General features: G+C 49.4%; 1 protein-coding gene across 1 annotated transcript in view; it reads left to right on the top strand.

The window, feature by feature from the left end:
• Positions 1 to 4,267: 4,267 nt before the first annotated feature.
• LOC125447693 (myotonin-protein kinase) overlaps positions 4,268 to 23,223 on the top strand; it is a 48,758-nt gene continuing 29,802 nt past the window's right edge. The window contains exons 1-5 of the mRNA XM_048522310.2: positions 4,268 to 4,537; positions 14,441 to 14,532; positions 16,082 to 16,165; positions 17,001 to 17,096; positions 22,244 to 22,392. Of these exons, the coding sequence (XP_048378267.1) occupies positions 4,333 to 4,537; positions 14,441 to 14,532; positions 16,082 to 16,165; positions 17,001 to 17,096; positions 22,244 to 22,392 (626 nt within the window). The 5' untranslated portion in view covers positions 4,268 to 4,332. The remainder of the gene's footprint in view (positions 4,538 to 14,440; positions 14,533 to 16,081; positions 16,166 to 17,000; positions 17,097 to 22,243; positions 22,393 to 23,223) is intronic.

Below are 23,223 nucleotides of genomic sequence, written 5' to 3'. Positions count from 1 at the left end.
GACTGAGTCAGTGGATGAACTAACAACTGGGGCCAGCGTCATGGATAATCTTGAAAGGAATTAAGGCTTTGCCACAGCAATGGGAAACCAGAGGGAGACGAAGCAAATGTATACCTTGGGAATGGCTGAGCAGAGCGGCTGTTCAAACAGACCTCTCATCCAAACAAGATAACAAGGCGTGGAGCTGGATGAAAACAGCAGGCCAAGCAGCATCAGAGGAGCAGGAAAGCCGATGTTTCGGGAAGGGTCTAGGCCCGAAATGTCAGCTTCCCCGCTCCTCTGATGCTGCTTGGCCTGCCGTGTTCATCCAGCTCCACATCTTGTTATCTCAGATTCTCCAACATCTGCAGTTCCTACTGTCTCTGAAAGGAAGCAGGTTCCTAGATTATTGAAAGACCAGACCATGTGTTGGGCAATCAAATGAGTTAGCTGGTGATCACTCAGCTTTGACTGTCTGTCTTAGAGTGGGACAGGGCATAAAATCCCGGTTTTAAGAGGATGTGGAAACCCAGGATAACCAACACTGTGGACTAAAATATTTGAATCCTGTCTCTCTCACTTTGCCTCCCTGGTGAGCCCAGTGAGAATCTGATAAACTCCTAGCCAATGGTATTTGCAAGATAACCGACTGGCCAGATGTCTGTGACCATGTGTTGCTCTGCTACAGACACTAAACATGAGGAAGGGTTAACTTTCAGACCATGTCCTCTCTCTCTCTCTCACTATTTTTCTTTCTCACTCTCTTCGGCTTCCCTCCTCTTAGAATGTAAGGAGTAACAGCAGGCCCCATCTGAGCCCCGCGATTCAATAAGATCATGGCTGATCTTTTCATGGACTCAGCTCCACTTATCCACCCCCTCACATTAACTCTTAATGCCTTCACTGTTCAAACATCTCTCTTTGCCTTAAAAGCATTCAGCGAAGGACCTTTAGCTGCTTCACTGGGCAGGGAATTCCACAGATTCACAACCCTTTGGGTGATGCAGTTCCTCTTCAGCTCAGTCCTAAATCTTGCCAAGTATTGTTGGTGCCAGTCTGCTTGTTGTGAGTGTGTAAATGAGAGTAGGCCATTTGGCCCATCCAGCCTGCTCCCCCATTCAATAAGATCACGGTTGATCTGATTTTAACCTCAGCCCTACATTCCTGCACTTCTCCCCCTATCATCTTTCATCCCCATTGGGTCATCACAAACCCATTTCCTTCAACCTTAAAAATATTTAAAGTTTCTTCATCCTCTGCTTTTTGAGGCAGGGAATTCCAAAGATTCATAACCCTCCGGGAGAAAATGGTTTCCTCGTCTTTGTTTTTTTGAGATTAGATTCCCTACAGTATGGAAACAGGCCCTTCGGCCCAACAGGTCCACACCACCCCTTGCAGCAGCCCACCCAGACCCATCCCCCTATAACCCACACACCCCTGAACACTGCGGGCAATTTCCTATGGCCAACCCATCCTAGCCTGCACATCTTTGGGCTGTGGGAGGAAACCGGAGCACCCGGAGGAAACCCACGCAGACACAGGGAGAATGTGCAAACTCCACACAGACAGTCGCCTGAAGGTGGAATCGAACCTGGGTCCCTGGTGCTGTGAGGCAGCAGTGCTAAGCACTGAGCCACCGGGCCGCCCCTTTTAAATAGGCTGCTCCCTTATTTTCGAAATTTGACTTCTTACTGTGAGCATTAACATTTCAATGACTTTGTTGCTGATGGTAGCTTTATCCTCAGGAAGACCCCTAGGTTTTCTCAGACGGCTGGCTTGTTTTGCATAATGTGAATGACCCAGCTTGTGTCGAAATAAAAACCGAAAGAAATGTGGATGCTGTAAATCAGGAACAAAAACAGAAGTTGCTGGAAAAGCTCAGCAGGTCTGGCAGAATCTGTGAAGGAAAAAATTCAGAGTTAATGTTTTGGGTCCGGTCAACCTTCCTCAGAACCAAAAACCTGAAACGTTAACACTGTTTTCTCATCATAGATGCTGCCAGGTTGTGTCTGACTGCCCGGCAAAGTCACAGCTGTAAGATTCCGCATCCTGAATCCTGAGCTGTCGTTGTGTTTTGCAGATAGAAGTATGGAGAACAACAAGCCGAATTTTTCCAAAAGCTCACATGGCAGCACAGTGGCTCAGTGGATTAGCACTGCAGCCTCACAGCACCAGGGACCCGGGTTCAATCCCACCCTCGGGCGACTGTCTGTGCGGAGTTTGCACGTTCTCCCCGTGTCTGCGTGAGTTTCCTGCAGGTGCTCCGGTTTCCTCCCATAGTCCAGAGGTGTGCAGAATAGGTGGATAAGCCGTGGGAAATTCAGGGATGGGATGGGGTGGGGTGGGGGATGCTGTTTGGAGCTTTGCATCCAGTGTGTTGAATGGGGGTGTGAGCATCATCAATACAGTGCCCCTGTACACAGTCACCATTTTTCTACCTGGTATGGAATTCCAGGCTCCAAAGGAAGCACTGATTATAACAGTGTAAGCTTTGTCCCAGAGGCTGTTTACTCTGTCTCTACGTACAATGCTTCAATTCCTTTCACTCATTTATTTACATCTGTACATGGTGCATTCTCAAGCACAGCTCTCCAGTGTAATGTCTAAGCCCTCCCTCTTCACATACATGTTCTAGAGTGGCAGCATCACCCTAGGTAAAGTCAGAGTTTGTGGTATCATCACCGTAAGTCAACATCCTGGGAGTTATCATTAGCCACAAACTCAACTGGACCAGCCACATAAACACACCGGCTTCAAGAGTTGATCAGAGGCTGGGAATCCTGCTGCGAGTAACTCTGCTCCTGACTCCCCAAAGCCTGCCCCGTCATCGACAAGGCGCAAGTCAGGAGTGTGATGGAATACTCCCCACCTGCCCCTGGATGGGGGCAGCCCCAACAGCACTCACGAAGCTCGACACCATCCAGGACAAAGCAGCACCTCCCACCACCAACCCCCCACCCCCGATTGGCACCACATCCACAAACATCCCACTCCCTCCACCACCGACGCTCAGTCGCAGTAGAGTGTACCAGCTACAAGATGCCCTGCAGAAATTCGCCAAAGATCCTCAGGCAGCACCTTCCAAACCCATGACCGCTTCTATCTAGAACGACAAGGGCAGCAGATATATGGGAACACCACGTCCCTGTACGTTCCCCTCCAAGCCCCTCACCATCCCGACTTGGAAATACATCGCTGTTCCCTCGCTATTGTTGGGTCAGAATCCTGGAATTCCCTCCCTAAGGGCGTTTTCAGTCAACCTACAGCACATGGACTGCAGCAGTTCAGGAAGGCAGCTCACCCCCACCCTCTCAAGGGGCAACAAATTCTAGCCTAGCCCCCAAAGCCCACATCCCAGATGTCATTAAAATAAGCCAGTTGTGGGATTTCAAATTCTGGAATTCCACTGACTTTCCCAGCCATCAGTGTTATAAGTGATGAGCTCCAAATCTCTGCCTTGATGTTCCCTTGTAACTGCAGCCTCAGCTGTCTCACCCACTCTTCCAAATCTGTCTCAATCTGACTGTTCTTCCTCATCTTGGAGCATATCCTTTATCTCGAGCTCCCAATAGAATAGAATCCCTCACTGAGCCAAATACAGGAATTCTGAAAACATTCAGCAGCTAGGGAGAGTGAGAGAAAAAGGGAGTGAAAGAAAAAAGGTGTTTTATATATATCTCATGCTTCAGACTGATAAATTCCCTTATGCTAACCATAACTCAAAATGAATGCTCTCTCACAACAGTGTAGAGAAAGCTTTACTCTGTATCTAACACGGTACTGTCCCTGTCCTGGGAGCGTTTGATGGGGGACAGTGTAGAGGAAGCTTTACTCTGTATCTAACCCCGTGCTGTGCCGGTCCTGGGAGTGGTTGACACGGACAGTGTAGAGGGAGCTTTATTCTATATCTAACCCTGTGCTGTCCCTGTACTGGGAGTGTTTGAAGGGGTACAGTGTAGAGAGAGCTTTACTTCCAGCTTATAAGAGCAAAGAGAGCTTTACTCTCTCTATGTACCTAATATTGGTGGGCACTGTACTCTATCTGACAATGACTTTGAGTACAGTTATGGTGAAGATTGTAATCAATTGCCCTTTCTACCAAAAAATCAAAATGTTTTTCCATGATGGTGTCTAATTCAATATGTGCAAAATATTCAGTGTGCACTGATAATTCTTGCTTTAAGAGCTGCGCACATTGTGGTCGCCAGCAATTCAGAGCAGGCAGAAATAGTTCATCAGCCTGGCACAGAGGGCAATGTTAGAAAAGCAGGAGGGAGAGAGAATGGGAAACCCCTCTCTGGGAGGATGGTTCAAAGAGTTTGCCCAGTTTAATCGTCCGGAACGGCAATCGAAATGACTTTCCACCTCGAACCTCACAAGTGTGACTTTGAAACAGAAATGTCAGCGGAGGAGAGACTGAGAGAGTTAGAGTCGCTGACTTTGACGGGGAGGTTGCTCGGTCTCGAGGGGCTGCTGGATGTTTTTGTCTGCGTGGTCGAGGAGCTAAGCCAGTCCGTTTTGACAGGAGAGAAACACGTCCAGGATTTCCTCGCCTGGGGTAAGGCAGATCAAAGAGATTTGACTTTGTGCTTGCAGTGATCGTCCGCGTGCATGTGGACGGTGAGAGCTCCCAAAGGGCCGGGGTGGGGAGGGAGTGTGGGTCGGGAGCGGCACTGAGGTGGGGGGGTGTGGGAGTGCTGCACTGTCCAATTTACCATCTTCAACAGGGTTGGTAACGACCTTAGAGCCACACTGTTTTGAAGCAGAGTTGGGCAGATCGTCCTGTTGGCCTGGCCCAATTTTAACCGATCCCACATAGAAAGAGAGGGAGATAGGAGTAGGCCATTCAGCCCTTTGAGTCTGCTCCCCCATTCAATACAACCATCAATGATCATCCAACTCCGTCTCTGGTTCTCACTCTCTCCCCCAGACACCCTTTGATCCCTTTATCCCTAAGAATTATATGTAACTTTTCTTGAAAACATTCAAAGTTTTAGCCTCAACTACTTTCTGTGGCAGAGAATTCCACAGGCTTCCCACTCTCTGGTTGAAGACATTTCTCTTCCCATCAGCCCTGTATCCTTAGACTGTGACCCCCTGGGTCTGGACTCCCTGGTCTTCAGGAACATCCTTCCTGTGTTTACTCTGTCTAGCCCCTGTTAGAATGTTATTGGTTTCTATGGGACTCCCCCACTTTCGTTCTTGGAAACAGTCAAAGCCTTGGTCCAGATTGCTTCCTAAGGCAGAGAATTTGACCACTCTCGGGGTGAAGATATCTGTCCTCATTTCAGTCCTAAAAGATTATGAAATTTGAATTCAATTTGCCTGGAATTAAAAACCTGGCTAATGGCAACTATTGTCAATTGTTGGAAGATGCTGCCTGTTTCACTAATGTCATTCAGGGAAGGAAAACTGCCATCCTTACCTGGTCTGGTACCTACATGTGACTCTAGACCCACAGCAATGTGGTTGATTCCCTCTGGGCAATTAGAGATGGGCAATAAATGCTGACCTAGCATTCAGCCCGTGAATGATTTTTTAAAAATCAACGCATCTTTAGTGTGTTAACGTTCGTGGGATTGGACTGTGCACAAATTATCTGCTGCATTTCTTACAGACAGCAACTAGATCCTTGGTTATGCAATGCTCTGGGAAGTCCTGAGGTAGTGAACGGTGATATATAAATGCAAATGTTGCCCTTCTTGCAATTAAAATGAGCTCCACTTCACTGCGATCCACTCCCTAAGGTGGATTTTTTTGCATTATGTTTGACAAAATCCCTAGAACCTCCCTCTGTTTGTCACACTTCCTGGTCTGTAGATACCTTCCCTAATTGTCACAATAACTCTGGAATAGGCTGGGGATGAACCCAAAACTGCTAAGTCAAAGGTAGAGGCACTAGCACCATAGCACAATAGCTAAGTTGAGTTGGGATGTTATGTTGAGGTTGTACGGCACATTGGTGGGGCGTTTTCTGGAGTATTGTGTGAGGTTCTGGTCTCCCCAGTATAGGAAGGGCATTATAAAACTGGAGAGAGCTCAGAAAAGATTTACCAGGATGTTGCCGGGAATGGGAGGTCTGAGATCTAAAAATAGACTGGAGCTCTATTCAATGGAGCGTTGGAGGTTGAGGGCTGACTTTATCGAGGTTTGTAGAGCTACAAAGGGGCACCGATAAGGTGAATGGGAAGGGTGCCACACACTTCTGGAGCAGGTGAGACTTGCACCCAGGCCTCCTGGCCCAGAGGGAGGGGCATTACCACTGTGCTGCAAGTTCCCCCAATCAGGGAAAGTGCAAAATACAATCCATAAGCAGTTCATGACCTTTGACACCTGCGGGCCAATTAAATCTGACAAATGATCCCATGGATCACTTACCTGTTGTTTCACTTGACCTGCTGACTGAAAATTAATCTCAGCCTGCAGCAGGTTTAAATATTCTGCTGCTGTTTTTAAAAACAACAGAAATGCATTAATTCATTACATTAAATAATATTCCACATGAACGCTAATGCTCTAAAAGGGTGGCACAATGGCTCAGTCATTAGCTCTGCTGCCTCCCAGGGACCCAGTTTCATCCCACCTTCGGGCGACCGTCTGTGTGGAGTTTGAGTGTTCTCCCCCGTGTCTGTGTGGGTTTCCTCCGGGCGATCCGGGGTTTCCTGCCACGGTCCAAAGATGTGAAAGTTAGGGTGGATTAGCCAGGTTAAATTGCCCACGGTTTCCAGTGATGAGCAGGCTGGCCGGGTTAGCCGTGGGGATGCAGGATTTACAGGGGTAGCATACATCAGGGTAGACTGTTCTTCAGAGGGTTGATGGGCCAAATAGCCTGCTTCCATACTGTAGGGATCCTAAAAATGACTTAATAATCTTCTGAAATATTCACATTAAATCATTAATTCCTGACAGAACCAACCATTTCAATGCTGCAACATTAACATGACAAATGAGCATATTTATCAGAAATATTCAAACATGCTGCAAATTCGACTCAATTTTGCAACCCTTCCCTTCCTCCTTTTCGGCATAAAGCTCATTATTTTTGTACTTTGATATAAATTAAACAAGAATTTCTAGTAATGCCAATCTCCCCGAGGAAGATATAAATTTTATTTCTCAGAGTTAACACAGCAGTGGTCGCTTGCTCAGTGGTTGGTCAAACTGTGTGACTCTTACAGAGTTGGAGATTCTAGAATGTTCTCTCGTATGGCCTTGTTATGTGTTAAGCAGCAAAGGGCTCCCACAAACCACCAGAGACCATGATTTGAGATCCACTTGCTCTCTCTATCTATCACGCTTCTCCCCAGTTCATTTCCCTTTCCATAACCCCTGTCCCAACCTTTGTTGTGAATTTTCTATCTCTCAAATCAATGCAGAGATGGCTGTCATTTGCCAATTTGCAACTGGTTCAGTTGTGAGAGCTTTGAAATAACTCTGCAGTCCCAGAAGGGCCGCTCTCACAACTGTAGCTCCGTTCCGGAAGTTTCCATGTCTCCTTTGCTCGGAATCCACACCCTGACACAACCAATCGAGCACAGTGACCACAGATCAGTGACCAGACCCACATAATGGAACGTAGAACAATTAAATAAAACAGCCAACAATCCACATAGTAATCTGGGGACCTGGGATTGAATCCAGCCACAGCAGATGGTGGAATTTGAATGCAACAAAAATCTGGAATTAAGAATCTAATGATGACCATGAATCCGTTCTTGATTGTCGGGAAAATCCCATCTAGTTCACTAGTGTCCTTTAGGGAAGGAAACTGTCGTCCTTACCTGGTCTGGCCTACACGTGACTCCAGACCCACAGCAATGTGGCTGACTCTTAACTGCCCCAGGAATGGGCAATGAATACCAGCCTGGAATCACACAAAATAGGAGTGGGTGCTGGCTATTCAGACCCCCTCGAACCTGCTCCACCACTCAAAGCCACAATCATATTCTCCCCCATACGTTTTAACCCCCTTAGCCCTAAGGACCCTATCCAACTCCTCCTTGAAAGCATCCTGTGAATGAGTAATTTTTAAAAATCCTTCTCATAACTCCTTCCCAGAATGAATTGGACACAGTGTCGGTCAACTATAGAGGGCAGGTCGAATAGTTTCTTTGACCCTGGGTCACACTTAGGTAGGCTGTGCCAGAAGATGAATGGATGAACGTCAGGCAGGGGGCAGCACTGGGTTAAGACTTGATACACACTGCAGTTGAACAGCTGGCCTAAGTTCAAGGCCAGGGCCTATTTCTGCTGGTGTTGATATAAGGAAAGAAATTGAGATAGACTAGAATCCCCATGGCCATTTGGCCCATCAAGTTCACACCAATCCTCTGAAGAGCATGTCACCCAGACCAACTGCCCCTACCCTATCTGTATTTCCCATGGCCAATCCACCCTAACCTGCACATCCCTGGGCACTATGGGTAATTTAGCACGGCCAAGCCACCCTAACCTGCACATCCCTAGGCACTATGGGTAATTTAGCACGGCCAAGCCACCCTATCCTGCACATCCCTAGGCACTATGGGTAATTTAGCACGGCCAATCCACCCTAATCTGCATATCCCTGGGCACTATGGGTAATTTAGCATGGCCAACCCACCCTAACCTGCACATCCCTGGGCACTATGGGTAATTTAGCACGGCCAATCCACCCAGCCTGCACATCCCTGGGCACTGTGGGTAATTTAGCATGGCCAACCCACCCTAACCTGCACATCCCTGGGCACTATGGGGTAATTTAGCACGGCCAATCCACCCTAACCTGCATGTCTTTGGACTGTGGGAGGAAGTCAGAGCACCCGGAGGAAACCCACACAGACACAGGGAGAACATGCAAACTCCACACCAACAATAGCCTGAGGATGGAATTGAACCCCGGCTCATGGCACTGTGAGGGAGCAGCGCTGACAACTGAGCCATGGTGCTGCCCCAACTAGCTTTGGCCTAAACTTATGGTCCATAAGGATTCTCACCAACGTTGACAGATGTACCACAGAAAGCATCCTATCCAGCTGTATCACAGCTTGGCATGGCAACTGCTCGGCCCGGGACTGTGAGAAAGTATAGAGAGTTGCGAACACTGTCTAGACCATCACACAAGCCAACCTTCCATCCACTGACTCCATCTACTGCCTCAGGAAAGGCAGCCAACATCATTAAAGAACCCTCCCAACCCAGTTATAAGATCTTCCAACCTCTTTTGTTGAGCAGAAGATACAAGAGCTTAAACACATGGACCACCAGATTCAAGAACAGCTTCTTCCCTGCTGTTATTAGGCTTCTGAATGGACCTCTCAAATTTCAAACCTAATGTTGATTTCGCAGTTGTGGCCCTTCTCTGCAGCCCGTAACATTGTATTCCTCGCTCTGTTCTATCCTCCGGTGATCTTTGTATGGTATGATCTGCCTGTACTGCATGCAAAACAAAACTTTTCACTGTAACTAGCTACATCTAACAATAAAATATCAAATGCAATCAGATAAACTCGGAAAAAGAATGCAACATTGCAGCATTGGAGAGACAGTAGCTAGCGTCATTGAGGTAGGTTTGGGGATGAGGGACTCCACTCATGAAGCTTGACTGGGTGAGCTGGGGCTGTGAGAAGAGAAAGCTGGCCATGAGATTTAATTGAGTTGTCGAAAATCACGAGCGGTCTGGGCAGAAGAGACAGGAGAAACAGCGCCTGTTCATTTGAAAGGCTGAAGAGGGCTCAGTGGAAAACAACTGGAGGAAGAAGCAAAAGGGGCTTTGGGGAGAAATCTTTCTCACGCAGCAACTGGTTAGGGTCTGGAAAACACAGCGTGAGAGTGCAGAGGAGGCAGACCCAATCGAGGATTGGAGAGGGAGTTAGACTGCTACGGGAAAAGGAGGGTAGGCAGGGAGAATGGCACTAATTGGGTTGCTCATTGGGAGAGCTGGCACAGGCCCGATGGGCTGAAAGGTCTCCTTCTATGCTGTGTAGTGTAACTGGCCAATCCCACACTGGCTGTGCATCGCAGGACTGGGGCCTAGCCCAGTTTTCCAATTTCCTCGACCAGTGCTCGATGCAATTAAGAGGATGACTTCACTCAGCTGGGAGCAGCTGTTGTTTGCCGACAGCTGAACTGGCATCACATCCTCTTTTATCCTGTATTCCACCCTAACTCAGGCTGTAGCCTGTATTTACACAGAAACATCGAAATAGGAGCAGGAGTAGGCCATTCGGCCCTCCAAGCCTGCTCCCGCATTCATGGCCAACCATCCAACTCAGCACCCGTTCCCACTTTCTCCCCCATACCCTTCATCCCTAAGGACTGTGTCTAACTCCCTCTTGGGAATACTCAATGCTTTGGCCTCGACCATTTGGTGTAGCAGAGAATTCCACAGGCTCCCCACCCTCTGGGTGAAGACATTTATCCTCACCCCAGTCCTGAGTGGACTTAGAGGATAAGGGATAGCTCTTACTTAGATTGTGACCTCCTGGTTCTGTACTTGAGGAAACAAAATGAAACCAAGTTTTGATTCCTGTCGAATTCTATTCTTTTGTGCTTCTCGCCAGGCCAAGGTAGTGAAACTTGAAGTCAATATTTATGAAAAGCTGGAGTTCAAAAAAGGTGACCATGTGACCACTGTCAATTGTCATAAAAACCCATCTGGTTCACCAAAGTCTTTTCGGGAAGGAAACTGCAACTTTTACTTGGTCCAGCCTACAAGTGACTCCAGACCCACATAACTGTGGCTGTAGGGGGTCAAGAAAGCGCAGGAGAAGGCTATTTGGTCATTGGGTTCGTGCTGGCTCTATGGCAAACAATGCCATTCCTGCGTCATCTCCCTCCTGTAGCCCATTGAGACACTCAGCGGGCACCTTCTCAGGGGGTAATTAGGGATGGGCAATAAATCCCATTCCCCAGTCAGTGATGCCCACATCCTGTGAACAAACAGAAGGAAAATCTGTGAGAAGGTCTGGGATGGGGCTGGAGGATCAAGACACCAGAGAGCTGGTGGGATCATTGATACATTTTTCTTAAGGTGGAGGTGGATAGATTGGTCTTGGACAAGGGGAATCACAGGTTACAGGAGAATGTGGAATTTGACACAATCGCATTGAATGGTGGGACAGCATTGAGGGGCTGAGTGGCCTCTTTCTACTTCTAATTCACGCCTTTGTACATCCATGTTGGTATCCAATGGGAGCCATGCAATTTCTTTCAAGAGCAATGTTTAAAAGACATTTGGATAAATACATGAATATGAAATGTCTGGGGGGGGAAAAGAAGCGAGTGTGGGCAGGGGGGATTCGTTTGGGACAATGGTCAACATAGACTAGGTGTGCCGAAGGGTCTGTTTCCATGCTGTGTGGCTCTATAACTAGCAAGCCACTGGACTTGGTTATTGGTGAGGAGTCATGGCTTGCACCTCTCGAGGCACAGAAATCATGAGTTTGAGTCCTGACTATTCCAGACCCTCTAATCCAAGATAACAAAGTGTGGAGCTGGATGAGCACAGCAGGCCAAGCAGATCTCAGGAGCACAAAAGCTGACGTTTCGGGCCTAGACCCTTCATCAGAGAGGGGGATGGGGTGAGGGCTCTGGAATAAATAGGGAGAGAGGGGGAGGCGGACCGAAGATGGAGAGAAAAGAAGATAGGTGGAGAGAGTATAGGTGGGGAGGTAGGGAGGGGATAGGTCAGCCCAGGGAAGATGGACAGGTCAAGGAGGCGGGATGAGGTGGTAGGTAGGAAATGGAGGTGCGGCTTGAGGTGGGAGGAAGGGATGGGTTCTTTAACCGGGAGCCTAACCCTCCCTCCACTGACCTCTTCACCCTCTGCCAACACAAGTCCTCCTCCTGGACCTCAGGGTACCTCTAATCCATGAGCTGCCTGAAGCTTGCACTACCAGTAACAGGATCGCAGTCCTGACAGAGGAGCATCCCTCTGGATTGGACCTTTGTTTGCTTTCTTCGGTGACTCTGCATTGAATAAAAGCATGGACATTCTCCCTCCTACAATTAAGGGATATACCTAGAGATTTGAGCTGGAAAATACTTAAAGGGCTGGATTGGGTAGAAGCAGGTAGAATATTTTCCACTGTTATGGAAACAGGGAGCACAATCTAAAAATGAGAGGGACACCACTTCGACCTGAGAAGATGAGAAATCATGTTGCTTGGATGCTAATGATCGTTTGGGTTTCTCAATCACAGAGGGCTGTGAAAGTTTAGTGTTTGATTATGTTTACAGAGCCATACAGCATGGAAACAGACCCTTCGGCCCAACCAGTCCATGTCAAACATTGCCCCAAACTAAACCAGCCCCACCTGCCTGTCCCTGGCCCATATCCCTCCAAACCTTTCCCTACTCATGTCCTTACCCAAATGTTTTTTAACTGTTGTAACTGTACCCACATCCACCACTTCCTCAGGCAGTTCATTCCACACATGAACCACACTATGTGTAAAAAAAGTTGCCCTCATGTCTTTTGTAATTCTCTCTCCTCTCACTTTAAAAATATGCCCCCTTGTCTCGAAATCCCTAGGGAAAGGATACCTGCCATTCACCTTCTCCTGTGCCCCTTATGAGTTTATAAATCTCTATAAGGCCACCCCTCAACCTCCTGCATTCCAATGAAACAATTCCCAGCCTATCCAGCCTCTCCTTATAACTCCAAACCTCCAGTCCCAGCAACATCCTGGTAAATCCTTCCTGAGCCCTCTCCAGCTTCATAATCTCCTTCCTGTAACAGGGCGATGAGAACTGGACACTGTGCTCCAGAAGAAGCCTCACCAACGTCCTGTACAACCTCAACATGACGTCCCAACTCCCAGACTCAAAAGATGAGCAATGAAGGCAGGTGTGCTAAATGCCTTCTTAACCTGGGATGCAAACTTCAAAGAATTATGTACCTGTGCCTCCCTGTTCTACAAAATTACCCAGGGCCCTACTTTTAATTGTATAAGTCCTGGTTAATTTCTGATTGGTGATGGGGTGCAGGGTTATGGGGATGGAGTGGGTACAAGGTGTCTGTTTGTTTGATCCATCATGATAGCACTGAATAGCAGAGCGCAGGTTTTACAAACTGAAGGGCCTGCTCCTGTTCCAAAAGCAGAAGGTTGCTGGAAAAGCTCAGCAGGTCTGGCAGCGTCTGTGGAGACAAAAAGGAAAAACAGAGCAAAAGGGTTTCCAGTCCAATCTCACTCTTCCCTGGAAATCCCTCCGGACTGAACACAGCCATTTTCGCATTAATTTTTGCAGTGAATGAACTGGTTGTCGTGTTTTGCACATTACAGCCCTTAGAAGAGACAAAAACAGAAATTGCTGGAAAAGCTCAGTAGGTCTGGCTGCAGCTGTGGACAGAAATGAGAGTTAACATTTCGGGTCCAGTGACCCTACTTCAGAACTGGTGGTAGGTAGGAAAATGTCGGTTTATAAGGAGAAGATAGGGTAGAGGGGAGGAGGGAAGGAGTAAATGATAGGTGGGATAGAGCCCAAAGAAAGAAGAGAATGGATGGATAGAGAAGGGAGTAGATAATGATCAGGCTATGGGAGTGAATAGCAGTTAATGGGACTGCTAGTGGCTAACAATGGGTTGTGTGTAATGGCAGACGACATGGTAAAAAGGGGCCTGGTGTGTGGGAATGAGGGTAGGGACATGGGACAGCTCAGGCCCTAAAGTTACTGGACTCTGTGTTGAGTCTGGAGGCCTGCAGGGTCCTCAAGTGGAAAATGAGGAGCAGTTCTTTCAGCTTGCGCTGAGCTTCGCTGGAATATGGCAGCACAGTGGCTCAGTGGTTAGCACTGCAGCCTCACAGCTCCGGGGAGCCAGGTTCAATTCCACCCTCGGGGTGACTGTCTGTGTGGAGTTTGCACATTCTCCCCGTGTCTGGGTGGGTTTCCTCTGGGTGCTCCGGTTTCCTCCCACAGTCCAAAGATATGCAGCTTAGGTGGATTGGCCATGCTAAATTGCCCGCAGTGTTCAGGGGTATGTGGGTTATAGGGGCATGGGTCTGGGTGGGATGTTTCAAGGGGCGGTGTGGAATTGTTGGGCCGAAGGGCCTGTTTCCACACTGTAGGGAATCTAATCAAGCCCAAGACAGAGATATTGGCCAGGGAACAGGGTGGTGTGTTAAAGTGACCGACATCTGGGTCTTTTTTGCAGACAAGAATGTAGATCTCCTGCGAAGCGGTCACCCAGTCTACGTTTTGGTTCCCCAGTGTAGAGGAGACCACATCGTGAGCAGAGAATGCAGTAGATTAGATTGTGGGAAGTGCAGGTGAAGCACCTTTGTGTTGTGGCCTGCCGCTGTGAAGGGGTCTGTATTTAATATTTTTCCCTCCCCTGTGTCTTTTTAACTTTCCCGACACTGCGGGGTAGTGTGGGAAGTGCCATATTGTTGAGTGGGGCGGGGGGGGGGGGGGTAGGGAGTTTAATCTTCCCAAACACGCACAGAGCTCCTGAAGGCCTGTTGTTTTGTGTTTTGACCAGCTCGGCCGATCGCGGGGGAAGCGAAAGCCTTGCAGCTTCAACAGGACGACTTTGAAATCCTGAAAATCATCGGCAGAGGAGCATTCAGTGAGGTAGGCAGCCCTGGTGTCAGTCGTCAGGCTTAGATTTTCTTTCAATATAGCTCTGCTTTCACCCTCAGCAAAGTTAGACCGGCACCTGTGACTGTCTTTCTGCTTCAAATGTCAGGTAGATTAGCCCAAGGATCCCATGAGTTGTCTTTGTATTGCCAGGGGTAAATATATCATCGACTTGGCAGCACTACAAAGCCAGGGTCATAAGATTAACAATAGAGTGAGCTTAAAGCACAGAAACAGCCATTCGGCCCAACTAATCCATGTTCCACACCAGCTCCCTCCCACCTTACTTCATCTTCATTCCTTCAACAACACCCCCCCACCCCCACCCCCGCCCCCGCCACATCCACAAGTTGGGACGAGGTAGTGGCTCAGAGGGGCACTGGGTTTAGTAATCAATAGAGTCTAGGCTCCATACCCTGAGTAAGTGGGTTCAAATCCAACAATATTTAGCATAAATTCAATTGATAAAACTTGCACGTCTCTTAAAATATTGAATCAGGAATTGTAAATTAGTCTCAGTCATTTTAAACCTAAAATCCGAATTTATAAATCGGTATCAGTTATTTTAAAATTAATATCTGGACTTGTATAATAGTCTCAGTCATGGGGCCATTAATCTCCCATTGTTGTTGTAAAGACCCATCTTGTTTACTAATATCCTACAGGGAGGGAAATCTACCATCCTTACCCATGCCAGCCTACATGTGACTCCAGATCCACAGCGTTGTGGTTGACCCTTAAGTGACCTCTGAAATGACCGTCCTATTGAACAGAAACTGAACTGGACTCATCATATCAATACTTTTAGCTAGATCAGAAACTAGGAATCCTGCAGCACGTAACTCACCTCCTGACTCCCCAAAGCCTGTCCCACCATCTACAAGCCACAAGTCAGGAGTGTGAGGGAATACTCGCCACTTGCCCTGGACGGGGGCAGTTCCAACAACACCCTGGAAGCTCATCACCATCCAGGTCAAAGCAGACCCCGCTTGATTGGTGTTTAAAAGAGTCAAGAGGTTGAGTGGAGTCATAGAGCACAGGAACAGACCCTTAGGTCCAAGCAGTCCATGCTGTAGGGCATTGAATTACTCCACCAATATAGTAGTGAATGGTGGAGCAGGCTTGTGGGCTGAATGGCCTCATTCTGCTCCAATTTCGCACAGGACCTATAGGTTGTGGGTTTAATGGAGGGAAAGTAGATCAATCGATAATAGCCCCTCCTTCAAACCTCCTGCCCCACTACTCCACATTCCACTGTTCCTCCACCTCCCACCTCCTTTTCTCCCTGGGTCACCCATCGCCTTCCAGGCCTCGACACCCTTCCAACCTCCCTTCGCTCGACTCCCACTCCCTTTTCTAGAACCCATTATCCTCACGAAGTGATGCCAATGAGTGGCAAAGCAGGGAAAATCTTCCAGTCTTAGCAGATCGGGCGACTTAGTGGGGGTTTCGGGGGCCACGGCCTTTCTCCGCTCCCGGGATGGTGGGTAACATTGGGTTGGGCCTGGGCGGAGGATAGTCAGTGTTCTGTTCCCCCTGCTAGATTGCCATGGTCAGACTGAAGCACACGGACCGGGTGTACGCGATGAAGAGGATGAGCAAGTCGGACATGTTAAATCAGAAGGAGGTAAGACGGTTTGGGATTCATTTTCTTTCAGAGCAGGGATTGTAATCCAGTTGGGGCAGGGGGCAGAGAGAAACATCAGCTTCCAGGGAACACTGGGTTAAAGCGATTCGTACTGACCTGTGACTTCAGGCTCACCACAATAATGCAGGCATTAATACTGAATGATACAATTCCCTCTCTACACTGTCACCCATCAAACACTCCCAAGACAGGGACAGCATGGGGTTAGATACAGGGTAAAAGTGGATAAGCTGGGGCTTCTTGTACTGGGGGGTAGGAGGCTGAGGGGTGACCCAATAGGGGTTTATAAAACCATAAGGGGAATGGATGGGGTCAATAGCCAAGGTCTTTCCCCCAGGGTAGTGGGGTCCAAAACTAGAGGGGCATAGGTTTAAGGGGAGAAGAGGAAGATTTAAAAGGGCCCTAATGGGTGACATTTTCACACAGAGGGTGGTGCGTGTATGGAATGAGCTGCCAGAGGAAGTGGTGGAGGCTGGTACAGTGATAACATTATAAAGTACATTTGGACAGGTACGTGAATCGGGAAGGTTTAGAGGATAAGGGCCAAACGCAAGCAACTGGGAGTAGTTTAGTTTGGGAAACTGGACCGGCATTGATGAGCTGGGCCAAAGGGCCTGTTCCCACGCTGTTTGGCTGTATCCTGTCAGCGGTCAGGGATCAGCTGTGGTGGGTTGTGGTGGGTGGGGGGTGCGCTGCTGGAGTTATATTCAGGTCCACAGTGATCAGGTTATGTGACTGTAACATCGAGGGCCTAGTGTCTACTTGGTATTTTGTGTGGAACCATTAACCGGTTTATCTGAAATGATCTCCCCAGACCGTACATTTCCGTGAGGAACGTGAGGTCCTCATCAAAGGGAGCTCCCGGTGGATCACCAGATTACACTTCGCCTTTCAGGACAGTCATCATCTGGTAACGTTCAACACTCCCCTTTGTATCTCATTGACCTTTTCATGGGATGTGGGCATGGCTGGCATTTATCACCCATTGCGAGTAATCCTCCAACTGAGTGGCCTTTTGGGTCCATTCCGGGCAGACAGTTGACACTCAACCAAGCTGCTGAGGGCCTGGAGTCACATGTAGGCCTGACTGGGTAAGGACAGCAGATTTTCTTCGTTGAAATTTGCTCACTGGACGTACACGTCATTGGCTGGGCCAACGTTTATTGCCCATCCCTAATTACCCCTTGTGTAGGTGGGCGTTAGTCAACTAGATGAACTCGATAGCAATCACTGATAGTTTTGTGGTCACCAGCATTGAGACCAGCTTCAATTCCAGATTTATTAATTTGGTTTGAATTCCAGCAGTCGCCGTGTTCCCTACAGCAATGGCCTAGCCTCTGGAGTACTAGGTGCGGCACGGTGGCTCAGTGGTTAGCGCTGCTGCCTCACAGCGCCAGGGACCCGGGTTCGATTCCACCCTCGGGTGACTGTCTGTGTGGAGTTTGCACATTCTCCCCGTATCTATGTGGGTTTCCTCCCACAGTCCAAAGGTGCACAAGTTAGGGTGGATTGGCCGTGCTAAATTGTCCCATAGTGCCCAGGGATGTGCAGGTTAGGGTGGATTGGCCGTGCTAAATTACCCATAGTGCCCAGGGATGCGCAGGTTAGGGTGGATTGGCCGTGCTAAATTACCCATAGTGCCCAGGGATGTGCAGGTTAGGGTGGATTGGCCATGCTAAATTACCCATAGTGCCCAGGGATGTGCAGGTTAGGGTGGATTGGCCGTGCTAAATTACCCATAGTGCCCAGGGATGCGCAGGTTAGGGTGGATTGGCCGTGCTAAATTACCCACAGTGCCCAGGGATGTGCAGGTTAGGGTGGATTGGCCATGCTAAATTACCCAGAGTGCCCAGGGATGCGCAGGTTAGGGTGGATTGGCCGTGCTAAATTACCCATAGTGCCCAGGGATGTGCAGGTTAGGGTGGATTGGCCGTGCTAAATTACCCAGAGTGCCCAGGGATGTGCAGGTTAGGGTGGATTGGCCGTGCTAAATTACCCATAGCGCCCAGGGATGTGCAGGTTAGGGTGGGTTGGCCGTGCTAAATTACCCATAGCGCCCAGGGATGTGCAGGTTAGGGTGGATTGGCCGTGCTAAATTACCCATAGCGCCCAGGGATGTGCAGGTTAGGGTGGATTGGCCGTGCTAAATTACCCATAGTGCCCAGGGATGTGCGGGTTAGGGTGGATTGGCCGTGCTAAATTACCCATAGTGCCCAGGGATGTGCGGGTTAGGGTGGATTGGCCGTGCTAAATTACCCATAGTGCCCAGGGATGTGCAGGTTAGGGTGGATTGGCCGTGCTAAATTACCCATAGTGCCCAGGGATGTGCAGGTTAGGGTGGATTGGCCGTGCTAAATTACCCATAGCGCCCAGGGATGTGCCGGTTAGGGTGGGTTGTCCGTGCTAAATTACCCATAGCGCCCAGGGATGTGCCGGTTAGGGTGGGTTGGCCGTGCTAAATTACCCATAGCGCCCAGGGATGTGCAGGTTAGGGTGGATTGGCCGTGCTAAATTACCCATAGCGCCCAGGGATGTGCAGGTTAGGGTGGATTGGCCGTGCTAAATTACCCATAGTGCCCAGGGATGTGCGGGTTAGGGTGGATTGGCCGTGCTAAATTACCCATAGTGCCCAGGGATGTGCAGGTTAGGGTGGATTGGCCATGCTAAATTGTCCCATAGTGTCCAGGGATGTGCAGGTTAGGGTGGATTGGCCGTGCTAAATTGTCCCATAGTGTCCAGGGATGTGCAGGTTAGGGTGGATTGGCCGTGCTAAATTGTCCCATAGTGTCCAGGGATGTGCAGGTTAGGGTGGATTGGCCGTGCTAAATTGTCCCATAGTGTCCAGGGATGTGCAGGCTAGGGTGGATTGGCCATGCTAAATTGTCCCATAGTGTCCAGGGATGTGCAGGTTAGGGTGGATTGGCCATGCTAAATTGTCCCATAGTGCCCAGGGATGTGCAGGGGAGGGGGATTAACCATAGGAAATGCAGGGCTACAGGGATAACACAGGTCTGGGTGGGATGTTCTTTGGAGTGTCGGTGTGGGCCGAATGGCCTGCTTGCACATTGTAGGGATTCTGTGATCACCTGGCTGCGCTCTTAGTGATTGAACAGCCAGTCTGTCGGGTAAAAGGTGACAGGTACTGTGCAGTAACAAGTTTTGCTCTGGCCCTTTGAGGACAGCGCAGATTGCCACCTTTCGAACAGCACAGCAGTGTATACTCCCCAGACTGAGCACATTCCAACTGCCATAACAAGGTGGAGGAACACAGCAGGCCAAGGAGCAGGAAGGCTGACATTTCGGGCCTAGACCCTTCTTCAGAAATGGGGGCGGGGAAGGGGGCTCTGAAATGAATAGGGAGAGAGGGGGGAGGCAGATAGAAGATGGATAGAGGAGAAGATAGGTGGAGAGGAGACAGACAGGCTAAAGAGGTGGGGTGGGAGCCTGTAGAGGTGAGTATAGATGTTGGAATTAGGGAGGAGATAGGTCAGTCCGGGGAGGATGGACAGGTCAAGGGGCGGGATGAGGTTGGTAGGTAGGTGATGGGGATGGGGCTTGAGGTGGGAGGAACGGATAGGTGGGAGGAAGAACAGGTTAGGGAGGCAGGGACGAGCTGGGCTGGTTTTGGGATGCAGTGGGTGGAGGGGATGAGCTGGGCTGGTTGTGTGGTGCAGTGGGGGGAGGGGACGAGCTGGGCTGGTTTTGGGATGCAGTGGGTGGAGGGGATGAGCTGGGCTGGTTGTGTGGTGCAGTGGGGGGAGGGGACGAGCTGGGCTGGTTTTGGGATGCAGTGGGTGGAGGGGATGAGCTGGGCTGGTTGTGTGGTGCAGTGGGTGGAGGGGATGAGCTGGGCTGGTTGTGTGGTGCAGTGGGTGGAGGGGATGAGCTGGGCTGGTTGTGTGGTGCAGTGGGTGGAGGGGATGAGCTGGGCTGGTTTTGGGATGCAGTGGGTGGAGGGGATGAGCTGGGCTGGTTGTGTGGTGCAGTGGGTGGAGGGGATGAGCTGGGCTGGTTTTGGGATGCAGTGGGTGGAGGGGATGAGCTGGGCTGGTTGTGTGGTGCAGTGGGTGGAGGGGATGAGCTGGGCTGGTTTTGGGATGCAGTGGGTGGAGGGGATGAGCTGGGCTGGTTTTGGGATGCAGTGGGTGGTGGGGATGAGCTGGGCTGGTTGTGTGGTGCAGTGGGTGGAGGGGATGAGCTGGGCTGGTTTTGGGATGCAGTGGGTGGAGGGGATGAGCTGGGCTGGTTTTGGGATGCAGTGGGGGGAGGGGACGAGCTGGGCTGGTTTTGGGATGCAGTGGGTGGAGGGGATGAGCTGGGCTGGTTGTGTGGTGCAGTGGGTGGAGGGGATGAGCTGGGCTGGTTTTGGGATGCAGTGGGTGGAGGGGATGAGCTGGGCTGGTTTTGGGATGCAGTGGGGGGAGGGGACGAGCTGGGCTGGTTTTGGGATGCAGTGGGTGGAGGGGATGAGCTGGGCTGGTTTAGGGATGCAGTGGGGGGAGGGGACGAGCTGGGCTGGTTGTGTGGTGCAGTGGGGGGAGGGGATGAACTGGGCTGGTTTAGGGATGCAGTGGGTGGAGGGGACGAGCTGGGCTGGTTTTGGGATGCAGTGGGTGGAGGGGATGAGCTGGGCTGGTTGTGTGGTGCAGTGGGGGGAGGGGACGAACTGGGCTGGTTTAGGGATGCAGTAGGGGAAGGGGAGATTTTGAAACTGGTGAAGTCCACATTGATACCATATGGCTGCAGGGTTCCCAGGCGGAATATGAGTTGCTGTTCCTGCAACCTTCGGGTGGCATCATTGTAGCACTGCAGGAGGCCCATGATGGACGTGTCATCAAGAGAATGGGAGGGGGAGTGGAAATGGTTTGCGACTGGGAGGTGCAGTTGTTTAGTGCCATTATGCTCAATCTTTCTGGGTCCTGTTGAGTTGTTTACTAAAATTCAACAGAGTTAGCTGGACCAGAATTAAAAATATACCCTTTCATTTACAAATGTAATGAACAATGACAACTTCCATAGGAATCTTGACTTTCCATAAAGATGAGTGTGCCCTTGCTCTCACTCGAGTCATATGATGTCCCACTACCTGCAAAGATCTGGCACATGTGTGAAAGTGGGCATTTGGCAGAAAGAGGGAAAACGAACACATTATCGATTGGCGAGAGGTTGCAGAGCCCTGGGATGCAGAGGGATCTGGGTGTCCTAGTGCATGAATCACAGAAGGCTGGTCTGCAGGTACAGCAAGTAATCAGGAAAGCTCATAGAATGTGGTGGTTTATTGGGAGGGGAACCGAATGCGAGAGAGTGGGGAGGGGATGCTTCAGTTACACCGAGCATCAGGAGGACTGTGTACAGGACTGTTCACTGTTCCTACAGAAGGATGTTAATGCAGTGGAAGCAGTTCAGAGAAGGTTAACCAGACTAATCCTTGGAATGAGTGCATTTCCTTTTGAGGAAAGGCTGGGCCTGTATCCTCTGGAGTTTGGGAGAGTTGGAGGTGACTGAATTGGAACATCAATGATCCTGAGGGGGTTCCTGACTGGGTGGATGTGGAAAGGATGGTTCATCTTGTGGGAGAATCTAGAACGAGGAGTCACTGTTTAAAAATAAGGCGAGGGGGGGCGGTGCCCATTTATAAACGGAGACGGGGAAATATTTTTTTCCTGAGGAGTTGTGAGTCTTTGGAATTGCCTTCATCTAAAGGCAGTGGATGTGAATTGTTCGAAATTTTTAAGGCTGAGGGAGACTGATTCATGATGACCCAAGGGGGGAGTGAAGGATGATCGGGCAGGGGGATATACAGGATTGTGGAGCTGAGGTTAAAATCAGATCAGCTGCGATCTTATTCAATTGGGGGAGCAGGCTGGAAGGGCCGAGTGGCTCACTGTTGTTCCTTGTTGTTATGTACATCCTGTGATAATGTGCTTCCTTGTCCTAAAGCAGTAACTTGCCTGCTATAGGACACCACATTGTGTTCCAAAGACCTTTCTTTATTGTTGATGCCTGCTTTTAGAGAAAGGATTCTACGTAATTTTTCTGGCTCTCCCCCTTTCTCAGTATTTCATCATGGATCACTATGCTGGTGGAGACTTCCTGACATTGATGAGCAGGTTCGGCGATCGCTTCCCAGAAACTATGGCCCAGTTCTACCTGGCAGAGCTGGCTCTGGCAATAGACTCCGTCCATGAGATTGGCTTCATCCACCGGTGAGAGTCCGCTGGCCGTCACGTGATTTGATTTATTTTTGTCACGTATACCTGGTCACAGTGAAAAGCTTTGTTTTGTGTACAGTACAGGCAGATCACACCATACCAAGTGAATTAGGGTAACAGAACAGGGCGAGGAGTAAAATGTTACAGGAAGGTGCACACAAAGTGAGATCAACATTAAATTTACAGCATGAGAGCTCCATTCAGAAGCTCCGATAACTGCAGGGAAGAAGCTGTTCTTGAATCTGTTAGTACGTGTTTTCAAACTTTTACATTTCCTGTTCAATGGAATAAGGCAGAAGAAATTGTAACTGGGGTGGGGAAGGGTCTGTGATGATGGTGGTTGCTTTCCCGAGGCAGTGGGAAGTGTACATGGAGTCAGTGGATGGGAGGCTGGTTTTTCTAATGGTCTGGGCTGTGTTCACAACTCTCTGTAATTTCTTGCGGAATTGGGAAAAGTCGTTGCCGTACCACGCTGTGATCCAATCGGACAGGATGCTTTCTATGGTGCATCTAAAAATATTGATAAGTGTCTAGTGGACATGCTGAATTTCCTTAGCCTTCTGAGGAAGTAATTAGCTTCCTAGAGCCATAGAGATATATAGCATGGAAATGAATGCTTCGGTCCATGCCGACCCAATATCCTAAATTAATCCAGTCCCATTTGCCAGCATTTGGCCCATATCCCTCTAAACCCTTCCTATCCATGTCCCCATCCAGATGCCTTTTAAATGCTGTAACTGTACCAGCCCCCACCACTTCCTCTGGCAGCTCATTCCATACACGCACCACCCTCTGTGTGAAATAGGTCCCCTTTAAATCTTTCCC

The sequence above is a fragment of the Stegostoma tigrinum genome, chromosome 39, assembly GCF_030684315.1.
Source record: "Stegostoma tigrinum isolate sSteTig4 chromosome 39, sSteTig4.hap1, whole genome shotgun sequence".
NCBI classification, from domain to species: Eukaryota; Metazoa; Chordata; class Chondrichthyes; order Orectolobiformes; family Stegostomatidae; genus Stegostoma; species Stegostoma tigrinum.
This window is presented reverse-complemented; position numbering and strand designations above follow the sequence as displayed.